Genomic DNA, 26,504 nt, shown 5'->3' with positions numbered 1-26,504 from the left:
TGTAACACTTCATTCTGCATTCTGTTATGTTTTCCCTTGGACTGCCTCAATGCACTGTTGTGATGATCTGTATGGATTGGACGCAAAACAAAGTTTTTCACTGTACCTCGGTACATGTAACAATAATCAACCAACTTACCAATTATTTTACCAATTTAGATTGAAATTCACACCACTGTGTGCACAAAACATTCCGTAACACCAGCCGGCTTCCTTAATGCTGGGATTTGTACTTGTGAGTTCGTCAGGAAAGTTCCCGACGGGAATAAATTTATGTCAAACCACAGTTGCCTCAGCTTTGTAAATAGATCCTGGCCCGTAAAAACGTTTTCCAATATTTCCCCTTCCACTGATGAAAAAATCACAGGACTCTAGTCAAATGAAATTAAAGAAAAACTGCAGACGTTGGAATCTAAAATAAACACAGAAAATGCTGGAAATATACTCAGCAGGTCGAGCAGCATGTGTGGGAAGAGAAACAAGAGTTAACGTTTCATATTGAAGACTCTTCGTCAGAAGTTAGTGAACTGGCATGTTGGAATCACTGCGGCCCTTCCTCAATGAGGGATCTATATTTGCTGCCTGCCAGTCTGGTTGCTCACTGATCTGCCGAAGATGCAATCACCTCCGTCAGGACCCCAACAATCTCCTCCATGGACTCTCACAGCAGCTGGGATATACCTCATCAGTACCTGTGGATTTATCCACCTTTATTTCCTCGAAGACATCTCACACCTCCTGCTTGTTGAAGCCAACACGCTCCAGAATATCACTGTCCCCCTCCCTGAACTCTCCATCTACCATAACCTTCTCGTTAGTGAATACATGTGAGAAGGATTTACTTCAGACACCACCCACGTCGCATGGACTCACGCAGAGGATGTCACTTTGGCTCCTCAGGGACCTATTCATTCCTCAGTTACCCTCGAGTTCCTTACGTATTTTTCAAACGCTTTGGGATGCTTCTTAATCATGGTCTGCCACTGATACTCTCTGGGCACTCTTTGCCTCCCGCCCCAAGTTCTGCTGTAGAAGCACGTCTACGCTCTTCGTATTCCGCAGGGGTCTCTTAGATTTCAGATGATTAGGGAACTGTACTTGTTGAAGCAGTTGACGTTGTGGGCCCAAGGACCTGTTTCTTTCGGACTAAGACTGCTCAGTTAGAAATGAGTAATTTCAGCTAATTATAACTTTTTCTTGAGGTCTTAGCCGGAAGTGAAGAAAGACTTCAAGTGACTTCTGCATTTCAGGAACACGAAACAAAAATCAGTGGGTGAGGGGGACACCAGACTGAAGTGGCGGCGATGCGCTCTCTCTGGATCTGTCCTCTGCGCGGTTCTGTTTTCTGTCTCGGCCCAGGGATACAGTAGGTGTTTTCTATCGACCGAGTTTTCTCCTCCGTGTTGCCTCAACGTCTCTCCTAATGTTCAGGTTCCCACTCTGGCTGTTCTCTAGCTGCTTGGACTTTGGCTTCCACCGAGGTCCGTCAATGCGGGAGGGAGTGGGAGAATGTTGTGATACGGCTCCACCCCTCAGTGCCATGGTGAAGGTGGGGTCAGACGCCTGCTTGACCCACTGCACCCTCTCTGGTGAAGGTGATCCGGCGGCGGGGCAGCTACAGAAGTATCGACATGGATCTCGGGCTTCGGCACCCGGAGTGAGACACTCGATGAACAGGAGGGTGAAAGGTTACCGGGAATGGGCGGGGATGGAAAGTTGGGGTTAAAGCAGATCAGCTGCGTTCTGATTGAATGGTTGTGCGCGCTGGAGGGGCAGAGTGGCCTCTGCTGCTAGCCCAGAGTCCCACACTCCAACAGAGGAGATGGCAGGGAGACCTGACGGGGGGGGGGGTGGTTTCAATGGTGAAGGGTGGAGACTGTTACTATTTGTGAAGGGGTGGGGGGTGGGGAGTCCTGACGTCACAGAATGAAGGTGATTGGCCGAAGATCCAACGCGTTGCTTGGACTCATTATTTCCACCCATGGAGGGGTTGGTCTGGAACGTTCGGCCGGGGTGGTGGGGCTGGGGGCAGATTGAACTAGGGCGTTCAAAGAGGAGTGGGAGGAATGTCTGAAAGGAAGGAATTCGCGGGCTCTGGGGAGACGTTGGGGAATTGGTTTGGCCTGTTGTTCTTACATAGGGCCAGTGTAGTCAATGGGCCAAACGGCCTCCTCCCCTGCTGTAACCATCCTGTCACTCCGAGGGAATTCCAAGAACTTTTCTGACCGTAACCAGTGCCCCAGAATGCCCAACCACCGCCCCTCCTCCACATAATGAACCAGTGACATTTTAAACACCAACAGAAGCCAGGGAACAGACGGTAATTACAGAGCCCCGAAGCACTGACCGGATCTCAGTCTGTAACCCACTCCCCCCCACCCCCACCCCGGGCGGGATTCCGTTGTTGTACATATATCCCCCCACTCCTCCGACATCAGACCCAAGCCTGTAACCCACTCCCCTGTGTTGATGTATTACCTCGGCCCCACCAACATCTGTTGTTGCAACTGTGACTCCACCTCAGGGTCGGGCCCAGTGGGGTTCTGAAACTCTGTGTCTGTTCCCCAGTTCATCTGGTGTTCAACGCTCTCTCTCTCTCTCTCTCTCTCTCTCTCTCCTCTCTCTTCTCTCTCTCTCTCTCTCTCTCTCTTCTCTCTCTCTCTCTCTCACTGCAGATTATTCGTTCATTGGTTGGTCTGTGTCTGGTGCTGATGAGGTATCTGCCGTGGAAAGGGCCTCCGCTGTCCTTACCCTGCACTTTCACCCACCCACACACTGACTCTACCCTCACTGGCTCCGTGATCTGGTTCAGGAGGGAATCAGGTGCTGATATACCAGTGTTTAACTGCACATATCCCGGTCCCGGACCCTCCCGGTGCGATGGAGCGACTCAGGAGGCCGGAGGCGGTCGGTTCAGATGGGTGGGGAACCTCAGGCAGAGGGATGCCTCGATAATGGTGGAGCGCCTGAGGCCGGGAGGACGGTGATTCGGTATCGGTGCCGGGTGGAGCTCAATGTTGGAACGTTTCAAACTTTGATTCCAACGGTGCTGTCTGTGAGAGGTGAGGGACAATGCTCAAACGCTGCAGCTGCCCCAGACCTCACGGACCACAGGCTCCCCCCGGTCCAACCCTCATCAATAAATGTTGATCTGCCCCGTGTGTGAGCGAAGTATCGGGGTTCCGTCCTCCTGATCCCTCCCCAGTGAATCCTGTTGGACATTGTGCTCCTGGAACCGGATGGGGTGCCGGCCCTGATTATGATGCTCTCCACAGTCAAGTAGCCCACGCTGACACTCATTGACCTCTGGGGGAGATCATTGAGAGACGGGTGAGATTATGTGCCACTCAGCGTGAGGAGGGCCCAGGGGTAAGGTCGGTGCCGGTGCCCAGTCCCAGGTGGGTGAGCGTTTTCTCCTGCCCGGTGTCGAGTACACCACTTCAACACAGTGAATAATCCAGGTGGGAACAGCGGGGTGATCCGGGGAGTCACGGGTCCGCTGTCGCTCACTCTCTCACTCTTGAGGGCAGTGCCGAGGGAGTGCTGCACTGGCAGAGGTGCCCTGCCCTGCTCTGCCCAGTGACTCCTGTTTCGGTGCCATCCTTGAACCTGTCCTATCCCCTGCGGCTCCTGACCCACCTTCCCTGGGAAAATCACAGTCAGTACCACACTGGGAAACGCCTCTGTCTGCTCCCCACACGGAGAGACTGAATCAGAATCAGCATCAGGTTTATTATCACTGACTTACATGTCGTGAAATGTGTTGTTCTGCGACAGCGGTACAGTGCAAAGCCATCAAAATTATCCTAAGCGACAGAAATACAGTGGCATGCAAAAGTTTGGGCACCCCTGCTCAAATTTCTGTTATGTGAATAGCTAGGTGAGTAGAAGATGACTTGATTTCCAAAAGGCATAAAGTTAAAGTTGACGCATTTCTTTAATATTTTAAGCAAGATTACTTTTTTATTTCCATCTTTACAGTTTCAACATAAAAAAGGAAAAGGGCCCGAAGCAAAGGTTTTGGCACCCTGCATGGTCAGTACTTAGTAACACCCCCTTTGGCAAGTATCACAGCTTGTAAACCCTTTCTGTAGCCAGCTAAGAGTCTTTCAATTCTTGTTTGGGGGATTTTCGCCCATTCTTCCTTGCAAGCTGCTTCTAGTTCGGTGAGATTCTTGGGCCGTCTTGCATGCACTGCTCTTTTGAGGTCTATCCACAGATTTTCGATGATGTTTAGGTGGGGGGACTGTGAGGGCCATGGCCAAACATTCAGCTCTTGCCTCTTGAGGAAGTCCACTTTGGATTTTGAGGTGTGTTTAGGATCATAATCCTGTTGTAGAAGCCATCCTCTTTTCACCTTCAGCATTTTTTTTACAGACGGTGTGACGTTTGCTTCCAGAATTTGCTGGTATTTAATTGAATTCATTCTCCCCTCTACCAGTGAAATGTTCCCCGTGCCACTGGCTGCAACACAAGCCCAAAGCATGATCGATCCACCCCCGTGTTTAACAGTTGGAGAGGTGTTCTTTTCATGAAATTCTGCACCCTTTTTCTCCAAACATACCTTTGTTCATTGCAGCCAAAAAGTCCTATCTTAACTTCATCAGTCCAGAGGACGTTGTTTCCAAAATGCATCAGGCTTGTTTAGATGTTCCTTTGCAAACTTCTGACGCTGAACTTTGTGGTGAGGACGCAAGGAAATTCGGAGAAAAAAGGGTGCAGAATTTCATGAAAAGAACACCTCTCCGACTGTTAAGCACGGGGGTGGATCGATCATGCTTTGGGCTTGTGTTGCAGCCAGTGGCACGGGGAACACTTCACTGGTAGAGGGAAGAATGAATTCAATTAAATACCAGCAAATTCTGGAAGCAAATATCACACCGTGTGTAAAAAAGCTGAAGATGAAAAGAGGATGGCTTCTTCAACAGGATAACGATCCTAAACACACCCCAAAATCCACAATGGACTACCTCAACAGGCACAAGCTGAAGGTTTTGCCACGGCCCTCACGGTCCCTGACCTAAATATCATCGAAAATCTGTGGATAGACCTCAAAAGAGCAGTGCATTCAAGACGGCCAAGAATCTCACAGAACTAGAAGTCTATTGCAAGGAAGAATGGGCGAATGTCCCCCAACAAGAATTGAAAGACTCTTAGCTGGCTGCAGAAAGCGTTTACAAGCTGTGATACTTGCCAAAGGGGGTGTTACTAAGTACTGACCATGCAGGGAGCCCAAACTTTTGTTCCAGACCCTTTTTTGTTATGTTGAAACTGTAAAAGATGGAAATAAAAAAGTAATCTTACTAAAAATATTAAAGGAATGTTTCATCTTTATCTTTATTCCTTTTGGAAATCAGGTCGTCTTTTATTCGCTTAGCTACTCACAGTGACAGAAATTTTGACCAGGGGTGTCCACACCTTTGCACGCCACAAAATAAATAGCGCAAAAGCGGAATAATGAGGTAGTGTTCATGGGTTCATGAACCGTTCAGAAATCTGATGGTGGAGGTGAAGAAGCAGTTCCTGAGACGTTGAGTGTGGGTCTTCAGGCTCCTGTACCTCCTCCCTGATGGTGGTAACGAGAAGAGGGCATGTCCCGTGTGCTGAGGGTCCTTAGTGATGGATGCTTCCTTCTTGAGGCACCTCCTCTTGAGGATGTCCTCAATGGTGGGGAGGGTTGTGCCCGTGATGGAGCTGGCTGAGTCTACAGCCGTCTACAGGTTCTTGCGATCCTGCACATTGGAGCCTCCAGACCAGGCGCTGATGCAACCAGTCGGTAAATCGGTAGAAATTTACAAGAGTCTTTAGCGACATACCAAATCTCCTCCAACTCCTCATGAAGTAGAGCCGCTGGCGTGGTTTATTCTTGATTGCATCAACGTGTTGGACCCAGGATAGATCCTCTGAGATGTTGATACTCAGGAACTTTCAGATGCTCACCCTTTCCACCGCTGACTCCTCAATGTGGACTGATGTGTATTTTCCCGACTTCCCCTTCCTGAAGTTCACAGTCAATTCCTTGGCCTTGCTGGCTTTGAGTGCGAGGTTGTTTTTACACCACTCAACCAGCCGATCTATCTCACTCCTGTACTTCTCCTCGACGCCATCTGGTCAATTCCCTCACCAAACGCTGATATATTCCGGTGTCTGTCTCCGCTCAGCTCCTGATGGGAACGGCTCAGTGGTAACCGCGACTGAGGGAGATTCGGCTACGTTACCCTGTATGTTCACACTATCCCGGCGCTTCCCCAACCTACACACGGTGACGTGGGTGAGGAAGGATCCCTACCTACACATCGTCACTTTCACACACCACGGAAATGGGTCCTGGGCAGCGGAAAACGGAGTGACTCGGTACGAGCTCGTCGGCGACCCAGAGCAGGGAAACGCCTCGACCAGGATCAAGCAGCTGCGTGCGGAGGACAGTGACGGGTACCTGTGTCTGGTGGAGTTCAGGAAAGCGGACGATTACCGTTATCCATTCTTCGGCCTCCACCCCGACTACAAAATAGACCACCCGTTTATCCATCTGTCCCAGCGTGAGGTCCGTCTGCAGGACAGAGCCGGTAAGAAACCATTGCCACACTCTGCTGTGTACAGGGAGGGTGCGGTGGGCGGGAGGGGAGTAGGAACAGGAAACCCCATCTCTCAGCTCTCAGCGGGTGCAGCCTCGCCTCTGAGGAGTCAGGGTCCAGTCCAGGAACTTGGGGGCGGAATCTTGGCTGTCACATGGATTGCGATACCGAGGGGGTGCTGCAGTGCCCGAGAGATGTGAATGCAATGTCCAGACTGCCCCCTCAATCGGCTGTTAATTATCTCCAAGCGTTTCTCTGGAGTGCTGCACGTTATAATAGCAAAACACCTTTCTTTTATAGAGACAAGTACTTCAGTACTATACCAAGTCACCACAACTACAACAATAACCAAACAACAGCTAATTAAAATATTTCCATCGTCATCCAGGATATTTATCCCCCGCGGTGCCAGTGGTCCAGGAACACCTGGAGTTGTCCATGGACACTGCCTGCTCTTTTGCAAGGCATCCCAGGACACATAACCTCTGGAAGATTGCCAGACTGTCAGCTCGGGTGGAGGCTTCGGCTACCCACCTCCATGACCCGCCGATAGCTCGTTGGCCAGTCTCAGGAGCAAGGCTGCCAGGGGATGCCACGCCCCCAGCACACGTCCTTCCGCACTGCGCACACCAGAACACCTTGGATAATGGGACTGAGCAGTGTCAGCTTGGATTTATGAAAGAAAAATCATGTTTGATTTCAATTATTAGAGGTGTTTGGGGATGTGACTAGAATCGATAAGGGAACCACCTGATGTGGTATATTTGGATCTGCAGGGGTATTTTGATCAGGTCCCATAACTGAGGTTGGTCAACAAGGTGAGAACGGGTGGAAATCAGAGGTGATGTTCTGTCAGGCATTGAGGATGGGTATCAGACTGTAAGCAGAATGGAATAAATGGGTCTCTCTCGGGTTGGCAGATCGTGTCTGGTGGAGTATCACAGGTTCAGTGGTTGGGTCCCGGCTATTCACGGTCTGTAGCAATGATTTGGTGAGGGGACGTGCATGCCGCAGCTCCAAGGTTGCTGGTGATCAGAGAGTCGGTGGGATGTGCACGGGCAGGAGAAGGTCAAGAGGGTCCTGTGGGATATGGATCTGAGAGAGTGGTTGGAACATGACAGATAGAATATAATATGGCAAAATATAAGGTTATTACATGAATATAATGTGGCAAAATATGAGAAAGCAGTGTATTTGTTAGCTGGTGAGAGAGAGTGTTAATATTCAAGGGACTCGGGTCTGCTCGTACACAAGCCATCATAGACCAACGTGCCGATGTAGAGGAGACTGGTGGGGTGGGGGGGAACAATCTTGGAGGCGGGGGGGGGTGTTTTGCCGTTTCTTATTATATGAATATGGAGGAAAGATGTCTTACTACAGTTTATTTAGAGTTTTATAGAACTCTAGTTATGTTGCATTTTGAATATTGCGTGCAATTCTGGTCACCTCACTACAGGAAGGATGTCGAGGCTTTAGAGAGGGTGCAGAGGAGGTTTACTAGGATGCTGCCTGCATTAGAGGACATGTGCTATCAGGAGAGGCTGGGCAACTTGGGTTCTTTTCTCTGGAGCGGCAGAGGCTGAGGGGTGATCTTTTGGAAGTGTATAAAATTATGAAGGGCATAGATAAGGTGGACAAGCAATATCTTTTCCCCATCATTGAACGATCCAATATCAGAGGGCATGGATTTAATGTGAGGGGGGTAGGTTCAGACAGACGTGAGGTGTACGTTTTGTACTGAGAGAGTGGTGGGTACCTGGAATGGCTTGACTGATAGGATTGTGGAGGCAAACTCATTGGGGGTTCAAGAAGGGCTTGGATGGGCACATGAATGAGAGGAAAATAGAGCGATATGGGCATTCCGTAGGTAGGAGGGAATAGCTAAGTTGGCAAACACATTGTGCGCTGAAGGCCTGTTCTGGTGCTGTTCTACTGTTATTGGAGGTTTGCTGAGAGCTCGCCTAATATGAACAGTTTTGCATATCTTACCTGAACATCTTGCCAAAGATATAATTGAAATGGAGGGAGTGCAGTGAAGATTCATTCCCCAGTCTAGGAGTGGCACATTGAGATTGAGGAGACAGAGCAGACCAGAACTGTGCTCTCTAGAGTTGTAGTAGAATGAGGGGTGACCTCATTGAGGAAAGCAAAATACCTACAGATCTCGCTAAATGTAGAATCTAGGACCTGGGTGCAATTTAATGCGTGGACATTCAGGAACTGAGATGATGAGGAAATCTCTAAACCTCAGAGGACAGTGAATCTTTGCAGTTCCTTGCCCCCCGAGGGCTGTGGCACACTCACTGAGTTCATAAAAATAGGAAACTGAAATATTTTCGGAAAATATTAAGTCCCTTCGCTGACTTTTCTTTCTGTTTCTACTCTCCACAGATGCTGCCTGATTCACTGAGTAGTTACATTGTCACCTGTGGTGCTTATTGTGCCTACGTCTTGACTGTTATTCTTTTTTATCAAGAAGGCTGTCTGTTTACAATATTAACCCTTGACTGTAGACATCACAGGATACACCTCCCATTTGGAACCTTTCAGTGATTAGCCGAGTGACTGTGATACACTGCAGTGTTGTTCCTTGGCCCGTGAAATCACTGCAGGTTTAACTCCACGCTGCAAGTCCTAATCCTTGTCACTCTGATTATTGTCAGTAATCTCCCCTTTTCTTATTCTTTGACACGCACTTTACCTTCCTCAGTTCCTTCCGAATAATTCTGCTGTAAAGTTACACATTCATCTCCACACTACAGATTTTAATCAGTCTCATTACTGATCTCTCCCCTTTGAGTCTGGTTTGACCTCTCTCACTTTCTCTTCAGTTTCAATGGCTTCCCCGTTGTGATTCTGTGTATTCCATTTGGATTGAAGACCCCTCGCCCTCTTATTGATGTGCGTCGTTTTCTACAGTGACAACCCGGGTATGTATAATTGATGAAGACTCTTACCCTTAAGTGACTGAAGCTCAGCATATGGAGACAGTCGGTGTGCATTGGGAAATGATTCAAACATTTGAGGCATCCCAGTCGAACCAACTTTTCTTTCAACCAACAACACCTGATAAAGAACTGGTCATTTTCACAGTGCTGATTGTGGGAGGTTGCTGTGCAGTAACTGGCTGTTGCACTTCTACGTTACAACAGTGACTGTGCCTCAGAAGTTTATTGGAGGTTGAGCACTTTGAGATATCTCGCATATTGAATGCACTTTATAAATGCAAACCCTTCCTTGTCTGCACATAACAGTACATGTCCAGCAGAGGTCAGCCTGGGTCGCAGCAGGAGTGGGAATCCCGGCCACCGTCGCCTCTCCCCATCCCACCTCCACTCAGACCAGCTGAAAAGCCTGAACCGTAGCCCCAGCTTGTGTCAGCCAACTCAGTCCAGACTCAGGATAAATCTGGCCTTCCGGTCTATCCAAACCTGCTCCTCCGGACAAAGGTTCGCTCAGGTGTGGCACATTGAGTGCAATTTGAGATTGAGAAGAGACAGAATAGACCAGAACTGTACTCTATGGAGTGTAGTAAAATGAGAGGTGGCCTCATTGAAGCAAGCAAGATACCTACAGCAAAATACTTTGAAGGGTGAAACCTGCAGTTCCCGGCCTCCAATACTTAGCACTTACTTACCACATAGGAATTGTACACCCAGATCTCCCTGCTCCTCAATAGTCCCCAACACCCTTCCATTCATTGTGTGTGTGTGTCCTACCCTAATTAGTCCAAACTAAATGGATCACTGTCCATAATCCGGATAAACGTCCATCTGCCCATTTTGCCAGCTGATTAATATCACCCTGCAAGTTAAGATCATTGTCGACAGCAGCACCCATGTTGGGGTCACCTGCCAAGTTTCGAATTTTATTGCGTATGTTGATCCAAATCAAAATTATTTGTCAAACATTGACATTGGCAATAAAATCTCCCCTCTGGGGATTCGTTTAGTTCTCGATCGAAATCTTTTTAAGGATTTTCGGCTCGCTGTTAATGGAGATGCCGGAATTCCTGTTGTGCAACTACCCTATAATCACAGGGTTATTATAACGGGAGACTTCAACTATCCAAATATTGATTGGCACCTACTTAGTGCCAAGGTTTAGAGGGGGCGCAGTTTGTTAAGTGTGTCAGGACGGATTGCTGACGCAGTATGTTGACAGGCCGCCTAGAGGGAGCGCCATATTAGTTCTAGTTTTAGGTAATGAACCGGGTCATGTGACAGATCTATCGCTGGGTGAGCATTTGGGGGACAGTGACCATTGCTCCATAACCTTTAGAATTGTCATGGACAGGGATAAGAGCGAAGAGGGCAGGAACTGGGAATTGCCTTTAATTTGGGAAAGACAAATTATGAGGCTATAAGGCGAGAACTTGGGAGTGTAAATTGGGCTGACATTTTTGAAGAGAAATGTACTATGGAGATGTGGTCGATGTTTTGCAGGGATCTTTTGCAGGATGTTAGGGATAAATTTGTCCCGGTGAGGTAGAGAAGGAATAGTAGGGTGAAGGAACCATGTGTGACGAGAGAGGTAGAACAACTAGTTAGGAAGAAGAGGGGCAGCATACATAAGGTGTAAGCAGCAAGGATCGGAAAGGGTCCGTGAGGAATATAGAGTAGCAAGGAAGGAGCTTAAGAAAGGCCTGAGGAGAGTGAGAAGGGGACATGTAAAGTCTATGGCGAGTGGGGTTAAGGAGAATCCCAAGACTTTTTTCTCGTACGTAAAGAGCAGAAGGATGGCTAGGGTAGAGTTAGGTCCGATTAAAGGCAAAGGTGGGAGGATGTGCCTGGAAGCTGTGGATGTGGGTGAGGTTCTCAATGAATACTTCTCTTCAGTATTCACCAAGGAGAGCGGTCTTGATGATGCTGAGATCAGTGTAGTTGAGGGTAATGTTCTGGAGTATGTAGATATTAAGAGGGATGATGTGTTAGAGTTGTTAGAAAATACTAGGACAGATAAGTCCCTGGGCCCTGAGGAAATATTCCCCAAGCTGCTTCATGAGGCGAGGGAGGAGATTGCTGAACCGTTGGTTAGGATCGTTGAGTCCTCGTTATCAATGGGGATGGTACCAGAGGATTGGAATGTGGCGAATGTTATCCCCTTATTCAAAAAAAGTAGTAGGGATAGTCCAGGTATTTACAGAACAATGAGCCTTACGTCTGTGGTGGGTAAGCTGTTGGAAAGGATTCTAAGAGATAGGATCTATGAGTATTTGGAGAAACATGGACTTATTAGGGACAGCCAGCATAGCTTTGTGAAGGGAAGATCTTGCCTCACAAGCCTGATAGGGTTCTTTGAGGAGGTGACCAGGAAGATTGATGAGGGTAGTGAAGTGGATGTGGTCCACTTGGATTTTAGTAAGGCATTTGACGAAGTTCCGCATGGGTAGACTTCTCAGAAGGTCAGAGGCCAAGGGATCTGGGGGACGCTTGGCCGTGTGGATTCAGATTTGGCTTGCATGTAGAAAGCAGAGGGTTGTGGTGGAGGGAGTGCATTCGGATTGGAGGGCTGTGACTAGTGGTGTCCCACAGGGATCGGTTCTGGGACCTCTACTTTTTGTGATATTTATTAACGGCTTAGATGAGGGGGTGCAAGGCTGGGTTAGCAAGTTTTCAAACGACACAAAGATTGGTGGTGTTGTGGATAGTGTGGAGGGCTGTAGAAGCTTGCAGAGGGATATTGATAGGATGCAGAGGTGGGCTGACAAGTGGCGGATGGAGTTCAATCCAGAGAAGTGTGAGGTCGTACACTTTGGAAGGACAAGCTCCAAGGCGGAGTACAAGGTAAATGGCCGGATTCTGGGCAGTGTAGAGGAGCAAAGGGATCTGGGGGTTCATATCCACAGATCAATGAAAGTGACCTCGCAGGTGGATAGGGTAGTTAAGAAAGCTTATGGATGTTAGCTTTCATAAATCGGGGATTGAGTTTAAGAGCCGCGAAGTGATGATGCAGCTTGACAAAACTCTGGTTAGGCCACACTTAGAGTACTGTATCCAGTTCTGGTCGCCTCATTATACGAAGGATGTGGAGGCATTGGAAAGGGTGCAGAGGAGATTTACCAGGATGCTGCCTGGATTAGAGAGTATGGATTATGAGGAGAGACTAAAGGAGCTAGGGCTGTTCTCATTGGAGAGAAGGAGGATGAGGGGAGACATGATAGAGGTGTACAAGATATTGAGAGGAATAGATAGAGTGGACAGCCAGCGCCTCTTTCCCAGGCGCCAATGCTCAAAAAAGAGGACATGGCTTTAAGGTAATGGGTGGGAGGTTCAAGGGTGATGCCAGAGGGAGGTTTTTCACCCAGAGAGTAGTTGGTGGATGGAATGCGCTGCCTGGGGTAGTGGTGGAGGCTGATACATCGGACAAGTTCAAGAGATTGTTAGATAAGCAAATGTAGGATTTTAAATTAGAGGGATATGTGGGAGGAAGGGGCTAGATAGTGTTAGGTGTGGTTTAAAGGGCGGCACAACATGGTGGGCCGAAGGGCCTGTATTGTGCCGCATTTTTCTATGGTTCTATGGTTAATTGATCTTGTTCTGTCCACAGGAAGGGACGAGATGGATCCATCGCAGGAGGCTGAGACCAGTTCTCCAACCACAATGCGCAGCCGACACGTCCGCCCCGCTGTGAAACCCTATCCCCGCCGATCGAAGCTACACTCCCCGACAGCAGATTTTCTGCTCTGTTTTCCTGCATTCTGCCACACCGACGCACTTACAATTCCCTTTTTAAATATTCTGCGGCAGTGTAATAAAACTTCCAGTCAACCTCTCAGGTTCAGGAGAGCACTGGGATCTGCTGTCCACTGAGTTTGAACGGAGTGAGGGTACCGGGGCCCCTCGCTGGTGTGCCCCAACGTATACCATCCATTTGTCCGTTCACACCAACTTGTCTGGATCACACTGGAGCCGTTTTGCAAACTCCTCCTCATCTCCTCCCGCATAGTTGGGACTCAAGTACAGATCCCTCTGGTACCCCACTAGTGAACGACTACCACCTGGGAGAAGATCCATTTACTCCTGCTCTCTGTGTCCTGTCTGTCTCACACTGCTTCATTTAGTAAGAAGTGAACATTTCCCGATAATCACCACCCCCCCCCCCCCCCACCGAGGTTCCTTGGAGAACTTTCTTATATTAAAGGTGAGATTCACACGGAGGCAGACTTTGTTGTTGTTCATTTAAGTTCCAAGAAGAACTTTGTTCTGTGCCCTTCCCCCGCTTCCTTTGAGACATGAACGTTCATGTTGTGGTTTAACAGTTGCCGGACATTCTGCAGCACTGACAAAAGCAACATCTCCATTTCAGGGTCAGGGAGTGAGTGAGAGGGACATCACACTCAGGTGCTGCTGACAGACTCTCTCTGGGTTCGCCTTTGCAGGGTCCTGCTGGCGGTCTCAGCAGATTCATTCTTCAGACTGACTTCCTCACGCAAACTGTCAGGTCCAGAAACTGAGGTCACAGCTCAGGATACACTGTATCCACACCGAGATGAGGGGAAATTTATTTACCCCGTAGCGCGGTGAACTTATGAAATTCTCAGCAGCACCGAATGCAGTGCAGACCGAGTCACTAAATATAACCAAGAAGGAGGGAGATACATCTCTTAATGCCAAAGGAATGAAGGGAAATGGGGAACAGGATGCTGAAGTTGGTCCACAACCCTGTTGAATGCTGGAACAGACCGGTAGGGACCGAATGGCCTATTCCTGTGTATCTAGGAACTGGTGATAGGACCGGTGCAGCTGAGCTTGGTCGAGGACGGGGATTTACAGAATGCAGGGAGATCTGGATAGGAAATTCAATAGCTCAACTACGTAAGGCCAAGAGCATCAAGGCGAGAATGCGAGAGGCGCAGAGAGCTATAAGACTGGAGGTTACACTGATAGAAAGAGGTGGCACCATGGAGAAACTGGAAATCAGGGATGAGAACTTTAGGCCTGAGGCGACGCTGGATGTGGAACCTTGATAAGACAATCAACACAGTTGTGATTGTTTAATGGGACTTGGTGTGGAGGTTTTTGGATGAACTGAATTATGTGGCAGTCAGAATGAGAGCAAGGATAGGGCAGTCAGGGAAAGACAGACTCTGAGTGGATTCACACTGGTGACTAGATTCACACGCACTAAGTATTTTGGGTTTTTATTCAAATGTGCGTTGGTGTTGGTTTACGGGTCCACAGTCAGATGAAGGAGATGCCTGTGAGCAGAGGGAAAGGACGATGCATGTGTTGTGGAGAGATGGCAGGGATGTGACAGTCATGCCGAAAGCAGGTTGCGTTGAGGCGTTTCGAGGTGTTCCTTGATGACCTGTCACGGAGTCTGTTCCTCAGCCTCCTCCCCTTCCACCTCTACTCCCTCCTCCTGCTCCCTCTTCCTGAATCCACAGTGGCATTACCAAAGGACTGCAGTGTCCAGATATGGGGCACATTGCTGGGACCTTGTAATAAAATCCTGACTGGGCACACTCAGTCAGTAACCTGTGCGAAGGTGAGTGGTGACAATCTCCTCTCGTGTGGGTGGCTGAAGATCGGGTCATACGCAGACCACTAAAGGGTCACGCACACTGGGTAAATACAACGGCACCGAGTGCAGACTACATACAGCAAACTAAAGCTCATGAACCAGCTGAACCCACCATAATTCACTTCCCTAACGTTTATTTGGTTTGCTTTATCTGTAGATTTCAGTGAAATTCAATGATTGCTCTAATACTCATTACAACTCAAAAGGAAGCCATTGGGCCCATTGAGTCCATGCCAGCTCCCAGCAGAGCGGCCATCAGTCCCACTTCCCCTCTTTTTCCTTGTGACCCGTTTTCTCCCACAGATGCCCATCAACTGCCTTCTGATTCTCCGTCCCACGTGTCACCGGGCAATTAACCTTCCACCACGTTCCCTCTGGGGTGTGGAAAAGAAACAGAACGCGCAGAGGAAACCCACCGGGTCACAGCGTGAACGTGCCTGCACTTCGTGTTGCCTGGGTAAAGCAGCCAACACCATCAAAGACCCCACCGTCCCCAGATATTCTCTCTTCGCCCCCCTCCATCAGGCAGAAGATAGAAAAGCCTGAAAGCACGTACCATCAAGCTCAAGGACAGCTTCTATCCCGCTGTTATCAGACTATTGAACGGTTCCCTCGTACGATAGGATGGACTCTTGACCTCCCAATCTTCCTCGTTATGACCTTGCACCTTATCGTCTGCCTGCACTGCGCTTTCTCTTAACTGTAACACTTCATTCTGCATTCTGTTATGTTTTCCCTTGGACTGCCTCAATGCACTGTTGTGATGATCTGTATGGATTGGACGCAAAACAAAGTTTTTTACTGTACCTCGGTACATGTAACAATAATAAACCAACTTACCAATTTTTACCAATTTAGATTGAAATTCACCCACTGTGTGCACAAAACATTCCGTAACACCAGCCGGCTTCCTTGATGCTGGGATTTGTACTTGTGAGTTCGTCAGGAAAGTTCCCGACGGGAATAAATTTATGTCAAACCACAGTTGCCTCAGCTTTGTAAATAGATCCTGGCCCGTAAAACGTTTTCCTATATTTCCCCTTCCACTGATGAAAAAATCACAGGACTCTAGTTAAATGAAATTAAAGAACAACTGCAGACGTTGGAAATCTAAAATAAACACAGAAAATGCTGGAAATACTCAGCAGGTCGAGCAGCATGTGTGGGAAGAGAAACAAGAGTTAACGTTTCATATTGAAGACTCTTCGTCAGAAGTAAGGAACGGGCCTGTTGGAATCACTGCGGCCCTTCCTCAATGAGGGATCTATATTTGCTGCCTGCCAGTCTGGTTGCTCACTGAGCTGCCGAAGATGCAATCACCTCCGTCAGGGCCCCAACAATCTCCTCCATGGACTCTCACAGCAGCTGGGATATACCTCATCAGTACCTGTGGATTTATCCACCTTTATTTCCTCGAAGACATCTCACACCTCCTGCTTGTTGAAGCCAACACGCTCCAGAATATCACTGTCCCCCTCCCTGAACTTCTCCATCTACCATAACCTTCTCGTTAGTGAATACAGTTGAGAAGGATTTACTTCAGACACCACCCACGTCGCATGGACTCACGCAGAAGGATGTCACTTTGGCTCCTCAGGGGACCTATTCATTCCTCAGTTACCCTCGAGTTCCTTACGTATTTTTCAAATGCTTTGGGATGCTTCTTAATCATGTCTGCCACTGATACTCTCTGGGCACTCTTTGCCCTCCCAAGTTCTGCTGTAGGAACACGACGACGCTCTCCGTACTCCGCAAGGGTCTCTTCGGTTATCAGATCATTATGGAACGGTACTTGTTTGATGCTGTTGACGTGGTGGGCCCAAGGACCTGTTTCTTTCGGACTAAGACTGCTCAATTAGAAATGAGTAATTTCAACTAATTATAACTTTTTCGAGAGGGTTTAGGAGGAAGTGAAGAAACACTTCAAGTGACTTCTGTATTTCAGTCAGGAAACAAATAGCAGTGGGGGAGGGGAACACCAGACTGAAGTGTTGGCGATGAACTCTCTCTGGATCTGTCTCTGCGCGGTTCTGTTTTCTGTCTTGGCCCAGGGATACAGTAGGTGTTTTCTATCGACCGAGTTTTCTCCTCCGTGTTGTCTCAACGTCTCTCCTAATGTTCAGGTTCCCACTCTGGCTGTTCTCTAGCTGCTTGGACTTTGGCTTCCACCGAGGTCCGTCAATGCGGGAGGTAGTGGGAGAATGTTGTGATACGGCTCACCCCTCAGTGCCATGGTGAAGGTGGGGGTCAGACGCCTGCTTGACCCACTGCACCCCCTCTGGTGAAGGTGATCCGGCGGCGGGGCAGCTAGAGAAGGATCGACATGGATCCCGGGCTTCGGCACCCAGAGTGAGACCCTCGATCAACAGGAGGGTGAAAGGTTACCGGGAGTAGGCGGCGATGGAGAGTTGGGGGTAAAGCAGATCAGCTGCGCTCTGATTGAATGGCGGTGAGCGCTGGAGGGGCCGAGTGGACTCCTGCTACTAACCCATAGTCCGGATGTTGTCCTTCCAACAGCGGAGGTCGCAGGGACACCTGACGGGGGGAGTTACAATGGTGCAGAATGGAGACTGTTCCCATTGGTGGAGGGAGCAAGACCTGACGTCACAGCATGAAACTGATTGGCCGAAGAACAAAACTGTTGTTGGGACTCATTATTTCCACCCAGGGAGGGGTTGGTCTGGAAAGTAGGGCCGGGGGTTGGAGTGGGGGCAGATCGTGGGGCCGGGAGGGGGTGAGGAGTTGGGGCGGATTGAACTGGGGCGCTCAAAGGGGAGCGGGAGGAGTGTCTGAAAGGAAGGAATTCGCGGGGCTGTGGGGAGAGGGTGGGAGAGTGGGACTGGCCGGGTTGTTCTTATATCGGGCCAGTGTGGAGCCAATGGGCCGAACGTCCTCCTCCCCTGCTGTAACCATCCTGTCACTGCGAAGGAATTCAAAGAACTCTTCCGTCCGTAACCAGTGCCCCAGAGTGTCCAACCACCGCCCCTCCTCCACGCAGTGAAGCAGCAACGTTGTTAACACCAACAGAGGCGGGGAACAGACCGTAATTACAGACCCCCGAAGCACTGAGTGGATCCCAGTCTGTAACCCACCCCCCACCCTCTCCCCGGGTATCTGTTGTTGTACATATAACCCCCCAACTCCTCCCACGTCAGACCCAAGCCTGTAACCCACTCCCCTGTGTTGATGTATTACCTAGGCCCACCAACATCTGTTGATACAACTGTGACTCCACCTCAGGGTCGGGCCCAGTGGGGTTCTGAAACTCTGTGTCTGTTCCCCAGTTCATCTGGTGTTCACGCTCTCTCTCTCTCTCTCTCTCTCTCTCTCTCTCTCTCTCTCTCTCTCTCTCTCTCTCTCACTGCAGATTATTCGTTCATTGGTTGGTCTGTGTCTGGTGCTGATGAGGTATCTGCCGTGGAAGGGGCCTCCGCTGTCTTACCCTGCACTTTCACCCACCCACACACTGACCTCACCCTCACCGGCTCCGTGATCTGGTTCAGGAGGGAATCAGATGTTGATAAACCGGTGTTTAACTGCACGTATCCCAATTCCGGCCCCTCCCGGTGCGATGGAGCGACTCAGGAGGCCGGAGGAGGTCGGTTCAGATTGGTGGGGAACCTCAGGCAGAGGGATGCCTCGATAATGGTGGAGCGCCTGAGCCGGGAGGACGGTGGTCGGTATCGGTGCCGGGTGAAGCTCAATGTTGGAACGTTTCAAACTTTGATTCTAACGGCCCTGTCTGTGAGAGGTGAGGGACAATGCTCAAACGCTGCAGCTGCCCCAGACCTCACGGACCACAGGCTCCACCCGGTCCAACCCTCATCAATAAATGTTGATCTGCCCTGTGTGGAGGCGAAGTATCGGGGTTCCTACTCCTGATCCCTCCCCAGTGAATCCTGCTGGACATTGGAACTGGATGAGGCGCCGGCCCTGATTGTGATGCCCTCCACAGTCAAATAGCCCACGCTGCTACTCATTGTCCTCTGGGTGAGATCATTGAGAGACGGGTGAGATTATGTGCCACTCAGCGTGAGAGGTGCCCAGCGGTAAGGTCGGTGCCGGTGCCCAGTCCCGGGTGGGTGGCCGTGTCTCCTGCCCGGTGTCGAGTACACCACTTCACATAGTGAATATTCCCGGTGGGGAACAGCGGCGGGATCCGGGGAGTCACGGGTCCGCTGTCTCTCACTCTCTCACTCTTCAGGGCAGTGCCGAGGGAGTGCTGCACTGTCAGCGGTGCCCTGCCCTGCCCTTCCCTGTCCAGTGACTCCTGTTTCGGAGCCATCCTAGAATCTGTCCTGTCCCCGGCGCCCCCGACCCACATTCACTGGGACCTTCACTATCAGTGCCACACTGGGCAACGCCTCTGTCTGCTCCCCACACGGAGAGACTGAATCAGAATCAGCATCAGCTTTATTATCACTGACTTACATATCGTGAAATGTGTTGTTCTGCGGCAGTGGAAATCAATATTATTCTAAGCTACAGAAATAAATAAATAGTGCACCGCCTCTTAAAGATGTCCTCGATGGCGGGGAGGGTTGTGCCCGTGATGGAGCTGGCTGAGTCTACAGCCCTCTACAGCTTCTTGCGATCCTGCACATTGGAGCCTCCAGACCAGGCGCTGATGCAACCAGTCGGTAAATCGGTAGAAATTTACAACGGTCTTTAGCGACATATCAAATCTCCTCCAACTCCTCATGAAGTAGAGCCGCTGGCGTGCCTTATTCGTGATTGCATCAATCAGTGGACCCAGGGTAGATCCTTTGAGATGTTGGTGCTCAGGAACTTGCAGATGCTCACCCTTTCCACCGCTGCCTACTCAATGTGGACTGATGTGTATTTTCCCGACTTCCCCTTCCTGAAGTCCACAGCCAATTCCTTGGCCTTGCTGACGTTGAGTGCGAGGTTGTTTTTACACCACTCAACCAGCCGATCTATCTCACTCCTGTACGTCTCCTCGACGCCATCTGGTCAATTCCCTCACCAAACGCTGATACATTCCGGTGTCTGTTCTCCCCTCAGCTCCTGATGGCAACGGCTCAGTGGTGACCGGGACTGAGGGATCTTCGGCTACGTTACCCTGTGTGTTCACACGGTATCAGTTCTACCACAACCTACACACGGTGACGTGGGTGAGGAAGGATCCCTACCGACACATCGTCACCTTCAGACACCATAGAAATGGGTCCTGGGCAGCGGAAAACGGAGTGACTCGGTACGAGCTCGTCGGCGACCCAGAGCAGGGAAACGCCTCGACCAGGATCAAGCAGCTGAGTGCGGAGGACAGTGACGGGTACCTGTGTCTGGTGGAGTTCAGGAAACCGGACTATTACCGTTATCCGTTCTTCGGCCACAACCCCGACTACAAAATAGACCACCCGTTTATCCATCTGTCGCAGTGTGAGGTCCGTCTGCGGGTCAGAGCTGGTAAGAAACCATTGCCACACTCTGCAGTGTACAGGGAGGGTGCGGAGGGAGGGAGGGGAGTAGGAACAGGAAACGCCATCTCTCAGCGCTCAGCGGGTGCAGCCTCGCCTCTGAGGGGTCAGGGTCCACTCCAGGGACTTCGGGGCGGAATCTCAGCTGTCACACGGATTGCGGTACCCAGGGGGTGCTGCAACGTCCGAGAGATGTTAAACCAAGGTCTAATCTGCTCCCTCAAACGGCTGTTAATTGTCTCCAATCATCCTTTTGAGTGCTGGACGTTATAAGAGCAAAACACCTTTCTTTTACAAAGACAAGTACTACAATGCTATAACAAGTCACCACAAACGACAACAAGAACTAAACAACAGCTAAATTAAAATATTTCCATCCTCGTCCAGTATGGAATTTATTCCCCGCGGTGCCCAGTGGTCCAGGAACACCCTGGAGTTGTCCATGGACACTGCCTGCTCTTTTTCAAGGCATCCCAGGACACAAACATACTCCTGGAGAATTGCCAGACTGTCAGCTCGGGCGGAGCCCTCGGTGCCCGACTCTATGACCCGCCGATAGCTCGTTGGCCAGTCACAGGAGCAAGGCTGCCAGGACACCCCCGTCCCCAGCACACGTCCTTCCGCACTGCGTACCCCAGAACACCTTGGATAATGGGACTGAGCAGTGTCAGCATGGATCTATGAACGGAAAATCATGTTTGACTTCATCTATTAGAGGTGTTTGGGGATGTGACTAGAATCGATAAGGGGAAACCATCTGATGTGGTGTATTTGGATCTCCAGGGGTATTTTGATCAGGTCCCATACCTGAGGTTGGTCAACAAGGTGAGAACAGGTGGAATCAGAGGTAATGTACTGTCAGGCGTTGAGAATGGGTTATTAGACTGTAAACAGATTGGGAATAAACGGGTCTCTCTCGGGCTGGCAGACCGTGACTGGTGGAGTATCACAGGGTTCAGTGGTTGGGTCCCGGCTATTCACCGTCTGTAGCAATGATTTTGGTGAGGGGACCGCACGCCGTAGCTCCAAGGTTGCTGGTGATCAGAGAGTCGGTGGGATGTGCACGGGCAGGAGAAGGTCAAGAGGGTCCAGTGGGATATGGATCTGAGAGAGTGGTTGGAAACATGACAGATAGAATATAATGTGGCAAAATATGAGGTTATCACATGTATATAATGTGGCAAAATATGAGAAAGCAGTGTATTTGTTAGCTGGTGAGAGATCAGATAGTGTTGATATTGAAAGGGACCCGGGTCTGCTCGTAATCGAGCCATCATAGACCAACGTGCCGATGTAGAAGAGACTGGGGGGGGGGGGGGGGGAGGATCAATCTTGGGCGGGGGGTGGGGGGTGTTTTGTCGTTTCTTATTGTTTGAATATGGGAGGAAAGATGTCTTACTGCAGTTATTTAGAGGTTTATAGAACTCTAGTTATGTTGCATTTAGAATATTGCGTGCAATTCTGGTCACCTCACTACAGGAAGGATGTCGAGGCTTTTGAGAGGGTGCAGAGGAGGTTTACTAGGATGCTGCCTGGATTGGAGAGCATGTGCTATCAGGAGAGGCTGGGCAAACTTGGGGTCTTTTCTCTGGAGCGGCAGAGGTTGAGGGGTGATCTGTTGGAAGTGTATAAAGTTATGAGGGGCATAGATAGGGTGGACAAGCAATATCTTTTCCCCATCACTGAACGATCCAATACCAGAGGGCATGGATTTAATGTGAGAGGGGGTAGGTTCAGAACAGACGTCAGAAAGTGGTGGATGCCGGGAATGCGTTGCCTGATAGGGTGGTGGAGGCAAATTCATTGGGGGTTTTCAAGAAGGGCTTGGATGGGAACATGAATGAGAGGAAAATGGAGGGATGTGGGCATTCTGTAGGTAGGAGGGATTAGCTATGTCGGCACAACATTGTGGGCCGAAGGGCCTGTTCTGTGCTGTACTGTTCTATGTTCTACTGTTATATGAGGTTTTGCTGAGTGCTCGCCTGGACTAATATGAACAGTTTTGCATATCTTACCTGAACATCTTGCCAAAGATATAATTGAAATGGAGGGAGTGCAGTGAAGATTCACTCCCCAGTCTAGGAATGGCACATTGAGATTGAGAAGAGACAGAGCAGAGCAGAACTGTGCTCTCTAGATTGTAGTGGAATAAGGGATGACCTCATTGAAGCAAGCAAAATACTTACAGCTCTCGATAAACGTAGAATCTAGGACCTGGGTGCAATTTAATGCGTGGACCATTCAGGACCGAGATGAAGAGAAATCTCTCAACCCAGAGGACAGTGAATCTTTGCAGTTCCGTGCCCCCCGAGGGCTGTGGCTCACTCACTGAGTTCATTCAAAACAGAAACAGAAACAGTCCCTTCGCTGACTTTTCTTTCTGTTTCACTCTCCACAGATGCTGCCTGATCCACTGAGTAGTTACATTGTCACTGTGGTGTTTATTGTGTCTACGTCCTGACTGTTATTTTTTTATCAAGAAGGCTGTCTGTTTGCAATATTAACCCTTGACTGTAGACATCACAGGATGCACCTGCCACTTGGAACCTTTCAGTGATTAGCCGAGTGATTGTGATACACTGCAGTGTTGTCCCTTGCCCGTGAAATCACTGCAGGTTTAACTCCACGCTGCAATGTCCTAATCCTTGTCACTCTGATTATTGTCAGTAATCTCCCTTTTCTTATTCCCTGACACGCACTTCACCTTCCTCCCTTCCGAATAATTCTGCTGTTAAATTGTACATTCATCTCCACACTACAGATTTTAATCAGTCTCATTACTGATCTCTCCCCCTTAAGTCTGGTTTGACCTCTCTCACTTTCTCTTCAGTTTCAAAGGCTTTCCCCGCTGTGATTCTGTGTACTCCACTTGGATTGAAAACCCTCGCCCTTTTAGTGATGTGCGTCGTTTTCTACAGTGAAAAACGCAGGTATGTATAATTGATGAGGACTCTTGCCCTTAGGTGACTGAAGCTCAGGATATGGAGACAGTCGGTGTGCGTTGGGAAATGATTCAAACATTTGAGGCATCCCAGTCGAACCAACTTTTCTTTCAACCAACAACACCTGATAAAGAACTGGTCATTATCACAGTGCTGATTGTAGGAGCTTGCTGTGCAGTAACTGGCTGTTGCACTTTCTACGTTACAACAGTGACTGTGCCTCAAAAGGGTTTATTGGATGTTGAGCACTTTGAGATATCTCGCATATTGAATGCACTTTATAAATGCAAATCCTTCCTTGTATGCACATACAGCACATGTCCAGCAGAGGTCAGCCTGGGTCGCAGCAGGAGTGGGAATCCCGGCCACCGTCGCCTCTCCCCATCCCACCTCCACTCAGACCAGTTGAAAAGCCTGAACCGCAGCCGCAGCCAACTCAGTCCAGACCCATTTTAAATCCGGCCTCCCGGTCTATCCTGCTCCTCTAGACAAAGGTTCGCTCAGGTGTGGCACATTGAGTGGCACATTGAGAATGAGAAGAGACAGAATAGACCAGCACAGTCCTCTCTGGAGTGTAGTAGAATGACGAGTGGCCTCATTGAAGCAAGCAAGATACCTACAGCAAAATACTTGAAGGGTTAAACCTGCAGTGTCCGGTCTCCAATACTTAGCACTTACCACATCGGATTTGTACACCCAGATCTCCCTGTTCTTCAATAGTCCCCATCACCCTTCCATTCATTGTGTGTGTGTGTCCTACCCTAATTAGTCCAAACAAAATGGATCACTGTCCATGATCCGGATAAACGTCCAACTGCCCATTTTACCAGCTGATTAATATCACCCTGCAGGTTAAGATCATTGTCAACAGCAACACCCATGTTGGGGTCACCTGCGAAGTTTCGAATTTTATTGCGCATGTTGATCCAACTCAAAACTAGTTGTCAAACACCGACATTGGCAATAAAATCTCCCCTCTGAGTTCACGTCTCGATCCAAATCCTTTTAAGGATTATCAGCTGGCTGTAAATGGAGATGCCGGAATTCCTGTTGTGCAACGACCCAGGTTCATTTTAATTGGTCTTATTCTGTCCACAGGAAGGGGCGAGACTGATCCATCGCAGGAGGCTGTGGAGAGTTCTCCAACTGACTCGCCCGCCCCGCTCTGAAACCCCACCCCCCGCCGATCTCAGCTGCACTCGCCGACGGCAGGTTTTCAGCTCTGTTTTCTGGCATTCTGCCGCACCGACGCACTTACAATTCCCTTTTTAAATGTTATGCGGCAGTGTAATAAAACTTCCAGTCAATCCGCTGAGTTTCAAGGGAGCACGGGGATATGGTGTCCGCCGAGTTTGAACGGAGTGAGGGTACCGGGGTCCCTCTCTGGTGTGTCCCAACATCTGCCACCCATTTATCCGTTCACCCCAACTTGTCTGGATCACACTGGAGCCGTTTTGCAAACTCCTCCTCATCTCCTCCCCAATAGTTGGGACTCAAGCACGGATCCGTCTGGTACCCCACTAGTGAACCCCCACCAGCTACCACCTGGGAGGAGACCCATTTACTCCTGCTCTCTGTGTCCTGTCTGTCTCACACTGCTGCATTTGGCAAGAAGTGAACATTTCCCGAAAATCCCCCCCCCCCCCCCCCCCCGAGTTTCATTGGAGAACTTTCCTATATTAAAGGTGAGATTCACACGGAGGTAGGCTTTATCGTTGTTCATTTAAGTTCCAAAAATAACTTAGTTCCGTGCCCTCCCCCCGCTTCCTTTGAGACATGAAAGTTCATGTTGTGGTTTAACAGTTGCCGGACATTCTGCAGCACTGACAAAAGCAACATCTCCATTTCAGGGTCAGGGAGTGACAAGCTTTTCACTGTATCTGGGTACAAGTGACAATAATAAACCAATACCAATACTCCGTCAGTAACCTGTGTGTAGGTGGGTGGTGACAATCTCCTCTCGTGTGTAGGGCTGAAGGTGGGGTCATACGCTGAACACAACAGGGTCAGGCACACTGGTTAAGTACAACAGCACCTAGTACAGACTACATACTGCGAACTGAAACTCATGAACCAGCTGAACCCACCATTATTCAGGAAGGGTTCTTTGGAAGAACTGAAGCACAAAGCTTCACAAAGAAATGAGCAAACAAGGGGTCAGAGAATGAAAGTCATAGACATGTAATACAGCATGAAAGCAGGCCTTTGACCCAGCTGGTCCATGCCCATCTATGCCAGTCCCACATGCCAACATTTGACCCATATCCCTCTACACCGTTCCTTTCCATGTCCCTAAGTGTCTTGTTGTTGTACCTGCCTCAACCACTTCCTCTGGCAGCTCGTTCCATATACTCACCACACTCTGTGTGAAGAAGTTGCCCCTCAGGCCCCTTTTAAATCTTTCCCCCCTCACCTTAAATGTGTGCCTCCGAGTTTTTGGTTCCCTTTTCCTGGGAAAAAGATGGTGTGTATTCACTCTGCCAAGTCTCTCATGATTTTATACACCGCTATAAGATCACCCCGTAATCTCTCATGTTCCAAGGAATAAAGACCGAGCCTGCCCAACCCCTCTCCTCAGGCCCTCCAGTCCTGGCAACATTCTCGTAAATCTTTGCACTCTTGCTGGTCTCTTTGATTGTTTTCAATCCTTCCACTTAACTCTTCCATCTCTCCTCAGTTGTCTACAGTCCCCTGGAATATTCTCTATATTGTCACATGAGACCATAACATATAGAAACAGAATTAGGCCATTTGGCCCATTGAGTCTTTCCATCATTCAATCATGGTTGAATTATTTTCAATCCCATTCCCCCGTCTTCTCCCCATAACCCTTAACCCCCTTACCAATCAAGAACCTATCAATCTCTGCCTTAAATACACCCAATGACTGGGCCTCCACAGCTGTCTGTGGCATCGAATTCCACAGATTCACCACACTCTGGCTGAAGAAATTCCTCCTCATCTCAGTTCTAAAGGGACGCCCCTTTATTCTGAGGCTGTGCCCTCAGATCCTAGACTCT

At 49.4% G+C, this 26,504-nt stretch overlaps 2 protein-coding genes across 4 annotated transcripts in view; both read left to right on the top strand.

Annotated features, from left to right (window-relative positions):
* LOC127572573 (uncharacterized) overlaps positions 1-13,671 on the top strand; it is a 60,673-nt gene extending 47,002 nt beyond the window's left edge. The window contains exons 2-4 of one of the 3 annotated variants that reach the window (XM_052019981.1): positions 3,015-3,062; positions 6,162-6,566; positions 13,125-13,671. In XM_052019981.1, coding sequence (XP_051875941.1) covers positions 3,015-3,062; positions 6,162-6,566; positions 13,125-13,387 — 716 coding nt within the window. In that variant the 3' untranslated portion in view covers positions 13,388-13,671. Of the gene's footprint in view, positions 1-2,990; positions 3,063-6,161; positions 6,567-13,124 lie in introns of all 3 variants that reach the window. The other 2 variants (XM_052019982.1, XM_052019980.1) reach the window with 2 other exon arrangements.
* LOC127572574 (uncharacterized) lies at positions 1,265-25,172 on the top strand. Its single transcript, XM_052019983.1, has 5 exons — positions 1,265-1,366; positions 18,469-18,852; positions 20,127-20,531; positions 23,373-23,472; positions 24,583-25,172. Exons 2-5 carry the CDS (start codon positions 18,747-18,749, stop codon positions 24,596-24,598), a joined length of 627 nt encoding a protein of 208 aa, XP_051875943.1. The 5' UTR covers positions 1,265-1,366; positions 18,469-18,746; the 3' UTR covers positions 24,599-25,172.
* The last annotated feature ends 1,332 nt before the right edge of the window (positions 25,173-26,504 follow it).

The sequence above is a fragment of the Pristis pectinata genome, chromosome 7 (assembly GCF_009764475.1).
Source record: "Pristis pectinata isolate sPriPec2 chromosome 7, sPriPec2.1.pri, whole genome shotgun sequence".
Classification (NCBI taxonomy): Eukaryota; Metazoa; Chordata; class Chondrichthyes; order Rhinopristiformes; family Pristidae; genus Pristis; species Pristis pectinata.
Note: the sequence above shows the minus strand (reverse complement) of the source record. Positions and strands in the feature narration are given on the sequence as shown.